The sequence below is a fragment of the Nestor notabilis genome, unplaced genomic scaffold, assembly GCF_000696875.1.
Source record: "Nestor notabilis isolate BGI_N333 unplaced genomic scaffold, ASM69687v1 scaffold4867, whole genome shotgun sequence".
NCBI lineage: Eukaryota > Metazoa > Chordata > Aves > Psittaciformes > Psittacidae > Nestor > Nestor notabilis.
This window is the reverse complement of record NW_009935939.1, coordinates 5673-15545: the sequence shown is the minus strand read 5'-3', so window position 1 is coordinate 15545 and position 9873 is coordinate 5673. Positions and strand designations below refer to the sequence as shown.

Sequence of the window (9873 nt, the reverse complement as noted above, 5' to 3'; positions counted from 1 at the left end):
GGCCGAGAACTATCTATGGCTACAAGATAACAGTGTTAAAAAATAGTTTTTTTAAACAGATACTGCTCTTTAGCATTGATGCTAATGAAACAATTGTTTCTTCATGCCTTCAAATGTATGTACCCAAAGAAATAAAAAAAAAAAAAAAAAAAAGAGAAGATATTCCCATCAGAACTTACAGGAAAAGAAAATACATTAAAAAAAAATCAAATGGGACAAAAAAAAAAAAAGACCACTAAGAGAAAATTATCCCTAACCATATAGTATGTTTCTTATCAAGAGTTTTTATAGATTGGTAGGTCTTTTAGGTCTAGTAGTAAAATGATCCAGCTAGTTTTTCACTCAAATTATTTCAGGAATTCTCATGGAATTGCCAAATTCTTCTGACCAATGTGAGCTGTCCTCCATTGCACAATACAGCAAGACTGAAGATCCTGTACACAGGCTGACATAAAAGGAAGGACCCTTTTGTTTAATTGCTCAGATGGTGTCAGCCTATTGAATCCAGCTCAGATAATACTATTCATTCAACTCACCAGAATTACCACTGTGAAGTTTGAACAATTCTGCAATATTTTAAGGCAGACACAGCATCTGCATCATCTGGAGGTAATGAAGCTTTCATTCTCTATGCCAGCTATTCAAGTCTTATATCCGATACTCAAAAAAGTTTTCACATATGGTCCATTCCAACCTCTTCTTTTTCTGCTTCCCCTGGATTTGTAATTTTTTTAGGCATTCCCATCTACCTGCTTTAAGATCTTTAAATAGGTGGAATATTCTGGTGAAAGGAATGAGTACTTTTATTCTGCCTCTAAATTCTTTCCCAATGATGCCACATGCACATTAGAGCTGGCACGCCCATACTTTGAAAAGAATCGTAAATTTAAGAAGCAAAATATGGACCTGTTTTATATAACAGTGAGTCACTGCTGCATTTTAATCATAGACTACAGACAATAAAAGAGAAATGAAGTGTCAATGATTTAATTGGCAGTAATAGGCAAAGGCTGTGTAGAGACAGCAGTATCTCTTTTAACTACAAAAACATGTTCATTTATAGGGCAGGTGCCCTGCCATCAGCCAATAGAGACATGGCGTGAATAAACAGCACATACAGTTATGGAAGTGGCTTCTAAATATCATTCAGAACAATATATCATATTGTTGCAATGTGCATACTGAACTAGTCACCCATTTTCAGATTTCAGATTGCAATCCACTTGATTCCAGGGGGAACTAGAGGGAAAATCAGCTCCTGCCTGAATCAGATACCCAAAATTGTGTTGTTAGTTCTGAAGTACCTTGAATTCCAGGCCATTTTTGAAAATTTGGGTTCAGTGTATAGCAGACTATATTCATTTGCAGAATCAACTCATACTTGTAATTCAGTACTTCTGCTTGAAACATCTATGAACACCTGCAGAAGGAAAGAGGAGCATGTTCATCAAAATTAAACATACTGAAGACAAATTAAATTATTACTTGTATTTGTGCAGTTTTACAGTTTTGTGTCCTAAAAATCAAGCTGATAAATATATCCTGCAGTATAACATCTGTGTACCATCTCACAGTGAAAATTACGGGCATTCATCAACTCTGTGGAATATAAATTAAAAAAACAAGACAGTGAAGTCCTGAAAGATGGTTTTTATGTCATATGAAGAAATGGGAAAATTAACAAGGAAGTCAGGAAAAAAAACCCCACTGAAATGTGAGAAGAAAATGCAACAACAGACTCATTTCAATAAATTAAAGTGATCAGCAAATCTCATATGCAGTTTCTTAAAAGCTTGTGAATAGATACTTCAGTGAGTTATTAAAAGGCTAAAAACCTTTTCATGACAAAGGAATATTTGGAGACTCGCCATCTGATAGCAAACAGCCATGGATAAATAAGCTCTGCTCTTTAAAGTCAAAGACTCTCTCTAAGCATGTGGAGACACCATAGGAAGCCCCTGGGAATACTGTATGTGTTTTGGATCACATAACAACTAAATGACTTTTAACTTTATACTGGAATCTGTGTCTTTCTAGAGATTGTATAAGGATGCGTAGGATGAAAGTTAAACAGTTAGTGAACTGAGCAAAAAATGAACCATATTACTATTTATTAGTCTTTGGTACTGTATGTATTTTATATAGCCTCATCTCATTCTAAACAAGCACTATACTTTCCTCATGAAGGACACAATGGAATGTCATGTTAGAACAAGTTCTTTTATATGTATCTATGTTAAAGAAAGGCAGGCCAGATAAATATGCTTTGCACCTGGAAGAAAATAAAATATCAAAGGTGTTTTAAAACTTGTAGAAGGCAATTTCTGTTCTTCTGCATACATAACTTTTACTTTTAAACAGTAAGAAGAGTTTTACAGAGCTGGACTAAGGGCATAATATAGCATACTATGTAAGAAACAGACTAACATTCCCATCCCCCAAAATAGTAAGCCAGAAGTTATGGCACAGGCCCAGATTTTGAAGCTTGTTAATAGAGGGAGTGTGTTAACTAATACACTAGCTTTTCCATCTTGGGTTGGGGAACTTATCGCCAGGACAATATATCTAAGCCTATGTATTGCCAGAAAATATCCTGGTTTCAAAAGAGTTAAAAAAATATACTTGACTTTTTGCTGGCTTTATGGATAATGAGTTAAGAGCACATTATTGACTGCTAGGATAGGACCTAGCTAACTTGGGATAATATTAACAATCAGAAATAGTGCTTTCTGTGGAGCACCCATAAGGAATTGAAAATGACAGAGACACTACAGGATGAATTAGGCAAATGTAAATCTGCATCAACTGGTCAAAAAGATGAACCCTTCAGACTTCTCTTTAATGTTTCTTCATCTTTTCTTGGTTGGCTTTAGTACAGTCTTCTTACATGAAACGTTCTTATCCAGCATCCAAAATCATCTTGTTAGCAGCATGGTCTTACGTGATGAACATTAACTACAACATTTACATTGCACGCGAAACATAGGTACACTTATTCACATAAAATTAAATCCTTTATGTGTACTCATATATACACACACAGAGATTTTACATGACAGATGCAAAAAAAGACATAACAAAATGTGTTAACAAAATAACAAAGTTACCTAAATACAAATTATGCCCCTACCAGCATTCCCTAAAGTCTGTCCATTGCATTGAGTAGGCTACGGATCACACGTTTCTCCGCAACAGTTCTTCCTAAACAGTTCTTCCTGAAAAGGCTTACCTAGAAATGTAGATGTAATTTCTGCTTTTCCTACTTCATCATCTGCTCTGTGGCTCTGGCCTTCTGTTGTGTTTCTGTTTAGAGAGTAAAAACTCTTCTGCTTTGGTGTTTCTCTCCATTTAATGCTGTGGCATAGCACGGTACGGATGTTGCCCAATTTGAAAGCCTTGGCCACTTAAAATGTGGCTGTCAGCAGCAGTTGCTAAGAAACTACAACTTAACTGCTTTCAAATACAGTTTTACTAAAGTGCAATTACCCACACCTGCTATTATTATTTATATGAGCTAATGAGTAATTCCTTCTTCACCATACTGGACACGTCCTCTCTTACCTCCCATTGCACTAAGCTGCTTCCCGGCAACTTCTGAGATCATTTCTCATCTCAGTCAAACATTTTAAACCACCCCCATAATCCTGAATATTCCCCAGGCAGGGAAATGTGTCACAAACCCTCTCCGTGTGTCTCAGCATGAGACAGTCAAAAATGCCCAGCTGGTCACTGTCACTTAGAAAAACATTGTCATGAAACAGAGCCTCCAAAGAAATTTTACCCCAAGAGAGACTGCACAGATGAATAGGAGGTGGATGGGCATTTTTAAATTGGAAAAAAAAATATTAGGTAGTAATAAATTATTTAACAAAAAAATAAGTAGCTCAGCTTCTAGTAAGTCAGCCTCCAATGTTTTATTAGATGAACAAATAAAATGCCAGTAATAAGGAATACACACGCAAGAGGAGTGGGTGTCTCTCGGGTGGAAAACTTTTGTCTTTACCTTTTTTTATCATGTAAACATCTATTGGTGCCTCTTGAATAACAAGGACATCTTTTATAGTATCTTGGCTGTATTCCACATCAGCACAGACCATTCTGTTTCCTAAGTAATTTCAACCATGTGAATTAGATGCCTTATTCTTTCTTTGCTTCCTGGAGGTGAATGCAGACATCTTGTAGCCAGTCAAGCAGGGACTTGATGAGAGGAATTTTTAGCCAAATGATGGGAGTGAACAATTAAGAAGCAAAGAATTTATAAAGCATTATGCCTGCCCTTTCTACGCAATGGGAGGTGAACTAGTATGCAGCAACAGAGGAGAGGAAGGGGATACAACCTTAATAAGAAGAGCAGGGCACCTCTCCACAGGTGGGAAAAGCCAGGCTCACTTACCTTTTTCCTTCCACTCTGCTTCTGCTCAGAGCTAACTAGACACAAACCAACAAACGGGCTCTGCAGCAAGGCAGATGTATTAGCTCCAGTCCAGGTATGTGTTAAAACAGCTGGAAGTCCTCTGGAGAGACCCTTGCTTGTACCTGAAGATTCAGAAATAGTGGAAATGGGACTTACATATGGCCCCAGTCGTTCACATGGGTTCACACAAAATAGAGAATGTGAAAACAAAGAGTGAAGGGAAAGGGAGAAAAAACACACCTTATAAATACCTACATACTCAGGCAGACCTTACACATTTCACAAGTGTGAAAGAAAGTTATATATTCTAATGCAAATCTTGATGTACACTGACCTTGTTAGTCATTGAACCACTAGTCATTTAACTACTTGATTTTTAATATCTGGTATGTAATCAGGGTGCAATTACTTGTCTCACTGCTGAACTTGGATGTTTGTTCTGCACGTATATAAGTTCCTGGCACCGCAATGTTCAATACTTCAGCCTACCTGTGGTGAGACGATGTATGCTCCATTAGAATGCAGAGGCAAACAACGTGATTTGTAGCTGCATGTGATTGCTAATGACATAAATTAAAACTTTGGGAACAGTATAATAAACAGATGATATTATTTGTAAATTTCTCATTTTTCAGTTTTAACTTCCCAAATACATAATAAAATTTGGCTATGTTTTCTTGCATGAAAGTGACAGTAAGTTCTAAAAAAGTACGCTCTGTATCAAAAGATATAATTGTGCAGCTATTTGTAAAAATGAAGATGCATTTTCTTACCTAAAAGAAAGTCTCTGGGGCCTACAGTTTCTTTCAAATAGTTTTACCTTCTTTACCAAACATGTTGACATCTCTAGATTACTTAATAATATATTGTAAGGATATATTGCAGCAGAATTTCAACACACCTACTGCATAACTACAGCAAACTAACCTCAGGACTTTGACAAGTCCTTTTATTTTTTTTTTTAATAACATCACAAAGCTCTGTTTTACAGTAGCATGGGAATAATAAACCTGAATTACAATTTCTGAAGATATTGTTTGAATTACCACCTTTAGGCATGCGGTCTCCCACAGCATGACCCAAATTGCCCAGGAGACTTGCTGAGGCATTACAGTGCTAGAGGAGGTAAATGTCAGGGGATGACCAAGTGTTTCCAACCTCCTCCCAGGTCCAGACACATGTTATCATTCATGTTCTGGATACAACACACAAGCATTATACTGATTGGCATTTTTATAACAAATGTGTCAATAGAGATATGATGTTAGTTAGGCTTTAGGGTGTGCTTTTAAAAGTACTTTGAAGGAGACAGGGTGCAGAAGAGCAACAGACTAGAGAGAGAGCTCCCAGTTGCATTCCTGTGTATCCAGACATACCTAGCTTTTTAAAAATTGTTTCACCTGTGTGAAATTTCCTCTGCTTTACTTTTGGATGGATTAGAAATTCATTTGTCATCATACCCTCTTTGCCACCTGAAGCAGAGACCATAAACCACACAACTAATAAATCTAGGGATCCAAACTGTAGCCCTTGGCTGCCACCTAAAGGTTTCATATACTTCTTTAGAGGGGTATTATCAGACTCCATTCCTGTGTTTGGAGTGGAAAAATGCTTGCCTAGTATTGTTACAGACCACTTCTATAGTCGCTATTGCTGAGAGAGATTAAAGGGAGGGGAAAAAGTTGCTCTGGATTAAAAATTAAAAAAAAAAAAAAAAAGGAAATAAAAAACCCCAAACATATTAGGCCAGGAGTGCTCTGGAAAGAACAATCCCTTCTTTCTGCCTACCCTTTGGATTGAAAGCCAGTACAAAAACTAGTGAAAAAAAATAGTATACATTACTTGCAAAAGGGGCTTGTACGCCCAGCCACCGTTTGAGTAATTCGACAGGGGCTGCAAGCAGGTTATGTAGGTCTTACGCTCTCCACTGAGGAGAGATTGTTTTCTCTAGGCACTCTTCAGCAATTCAAGCTACTTAAGAATAGCTGGAGCTCAGATGGCAAAAAAAATCCTGGCCACTGACTCCTTTTTGCACCAAGAGGTAGAATTCTGCCTCAACTCTCTATCTAGCTACAACTATCATTTTTTTTCATCAGTTAACTCAAAATCATTGTTTCTTATTCACGTGGGCAATTTACAGGTGTTTTGGATCTATTATAAAATACTCAATTTCCATAAACTATCAGTTCTACATAATGAATCGTATGCTGGGAAACCTTTTTCTAATATAAGTATGCATCTAGAATTCATAACATTATATAGCCAATTATACATGTTGCTCCTTAAACAAGTGGATCTTATAAAAACTTTTTGGTAGGCTATAGAATACAGAATGAGGATCTGAATAAGGAGAAAGAGGGTGATCTGAAGTGATATGGCCACATAGTAAAATGTAAAACTACCAGAGAATCAACCTATAATTTGAAATGAAGTTGTACTTAACTTTAAGTGTTAAAGAATTGCGCATGCTTTTATCTTTTGCATGATATGTTCATCATATATTGTCTTACATCGTGGAGCACAAACAGACAATCAACAGAACAAAGCAAGTAGGAGATATTCCAAGAGAGAAAAAACTATACTGTCATAGGCTCAAAGAATTTCTGGACAACAAAGAACTGTATTTCTGCTGGCTTTGGTTTTGCAGTTTAATCCTGATTTACACATCCAGCTCCATTTTCACTCTCCACAGGATCTGATCTGTTTTATTTTTGGTTTACCCTCTCCTCCTACAGGAATGACACCTCTCATGTTCTTCTTATAGGGAAGTGGACTGATCAACTGACAATGATGTACTAAAAAATAAACCAGGAGTCTACAGAGAACTAGTGGTTTCCACCCACACATGGGAAGAAGCTTAGTGAGAGCATCATTTTGGCCCCCATTGTAAAAATGAAAACCCACAAGTAATCAGTAAACTCATAACTGTGTGTTTTCAAGCTGTGATCATAGTGTATTTGCAGTATTCCCTGGGAGGCAGTTAATGGCTAAGAGCAAAAGAACTAGCTGTTCTCTTTTGTCCTTCTGAGTGGTCCATGTGTCTATGTCTTCTGTGGCACAGACAGTTATATTTATTACCTTGAACAGATCTCTTTGAGATAGTAACCTTCCATGGCAGCTATTACTATTATGGTTTGTGCATAGGTAAGGTGCATGTCACTGTTATTTGTAGCGCTTATGTTGCTGGCTTTCTCTCTTTTACTTCAGTTTTGCACCTGTACTTTTTCTTCTGAGGATGGTGAAATTCCAGTTTAATTTGATGTAATGTGATCCTTATTTGTTTCAGAGTCAGCCAGGACACATCTCTTACAAATGAATAATTTTGGGTTCCATTTTCTTCCAAGTACAAGTTATACAGTTTTGTTACTTACCTGTAGAAGTCTGGAGACTTAGAAGACTGATAGAATTTCAACTGAGAAAGAATTATAACAATCGTATTTTCTGACCTCCTGTGTTATATAGGCTATACAACTTCACCCAGCAGTTTCTCCAGTAACCTTAATACTTCTGTGTGATATATAGTCTGTCTATTATACAACCGTTGGGTCTTGAATTAAAGATCACCCATGATGAAAACTGGTGCCAAAGAAGAAGTCTAATCAGAAGCATTTTTCTTCAAATGCAGTTAGGCTTACTAAATTATTTTGTAACCTTTATTTCCCCTCACCTTCCAGTGTTCATCAGTGTGTCACGTCACACAAGGATTATTTGCTGGCACAGTGTCACATTAAATTCTAAAGGAACAAATTTCTAGTTTGGCTGTAGCTTAATTATGTAAAATATTTTCCATTTGAGATAAAAAGATAAGGTCTGACAAATCCTAAGGTGGCTGTGTACTCTTACCAAGTACATGTTAACAGTGTGATCTTAATTTTGGTCCTCAGTTTATTCTGACTCCTTAAATCCCATTGAATGATTCAATTACTCCTAGACTGCCTCAACTCAGGCTATAAGTGTCTGTTCCAAACAAAGTGGTGTCTGTTCCTTAGGAATACATAAATTCCATAGCCCTCCCACTCGTGCCTTACCCTGACTTCAGTTAACAGTTAGTACCAGATGCTTCAGCAGAGGTAGAAATAATCTTTAAAGTACTGCATCATTATGTGGCTGGAGGGAAAATTTCTCTGCAGCCCCAGACAGGGGTTGGTTCTTGTTCTGAAGCATGAAAGCCTACCTCATAATGAACTTTTATCCTGGCTAGTGTAAAGGCACATCAAATTCATATAAATATCTAATCTATTTTTAAATCCTACAAAGTTCTTATCTGGAGCCATTGAATTCCACAAGTTAATTATACATTATTTTTTAAAAAATCTTACTTTTATTATAGGATAAAAGAAAAACTAATAACTACAGCTTTACTGGATCCTGGTATTAGACAAGAGAAGATTTATTTATATGATTAAAAAAAAATCAGAAGTAGGGATATCTTTCAGAAGTAGGGATGAACCCATGTGAGGTGCTGCCCAAGCATTCATGCTCCTATGACAAAATGATAACAATCTAAGGACAAGCAGGATGTGAGATGTGAGGAGACATATATATAGACAGATATTAGAAACAACTACAAAAATCAGTAAGTAATGGGGGTTTTATTATTTCTATATGTCCCCATCTGCCTCTATTCTTTCTTGACTTCACCATTAAACATTTCTTGATTTATTTTAGCTGTCACATTAGCAGTAAGTCTTGAGCAGCAATCTGGTGAGAAAGGGAAGGGGATATGCCGCTAAATACCCCACAGAGAACATCCTGGCTGTAATGTGCACACCACATTTCAAGACTAAGGACAAGAGCAGACGAAATCCAATCAGACAGGCTCAAAACCTTTGATAATTCTGGAAAAACACACACTCCCCCTCCCTGTTCCCCACCCCTCTCACTTTCCCACCCTCTGCCGCATGCACACAGTTTGCCTGTGGGATTTTTCCACTCGTCCACCACTGCTCAATGCACTACATTGAGCAGCTCAGCTATGGACAGGAGAAATTATTTGTACTCATCAATCACCCAGTTACAAACTTCTGCACCGTAACTATAGGATACTTCTGAGCCTTATCTATAGAGGATATACTGTGCTAAAAATAAACTTTGATTTCTGTTAAACAATACTAGCGCTCTTTCTAAAGCCACAACTTAACTTTCTCTTTCAACCTCTAACACTTAATTTCCTCAATACTTTCTCAGTAGGAACTTTAATATTTCATAAGTCCCAAGAAATACTTCCTGCTATTTCTCTACTATAGACTACCTTTTTCTTTCTACTGGTTCCTTGTAAAACATTACATAAGAAACCTCAGGGAAATACGAGTGAGCTAATGGTGACAGGGGCTTACCTGGTAATTTTCTCTGAAAACTTTACAAAATGTTGTCAGGTCTGTTGTATTATTATGGAATATTTCGTCTTCCCTTTGGTAACCCAACATCTTAAATCCTGGAGACAGAGAAGGGGTAAAATC

At 37.0% G+C, this 9873-nt stretch overlaps 1 protein-coding gene across 1 annotated transcript in view; it reads right to left on the bottom strand.

The window, feature by feature from the left end:
• MACC1 (metastasis associated in colon cancer 1) overlaps positions 1-6001 on the bottom strand; it is a 67862-nt gene extending 61861 nt beyond the window's left edge. Inside the window, exons 1-2 of the mRNA XM_010018069.1 lie at positions 5791-6001; positions 4394-4536 (exon numbers count right to left, since the gene is read on the bottom strand). Coding sequence (XP_010016371.1) covers positions 4394-4536; positions 5791-6001 — 354 coding nt within the window. The remainder of the gene's footprint in view (positions 1-4393; positions 4537-5790) is intronic.
• Between the last annotated feature and the right edge of the window lie 3872 nt (positions 6002-9873).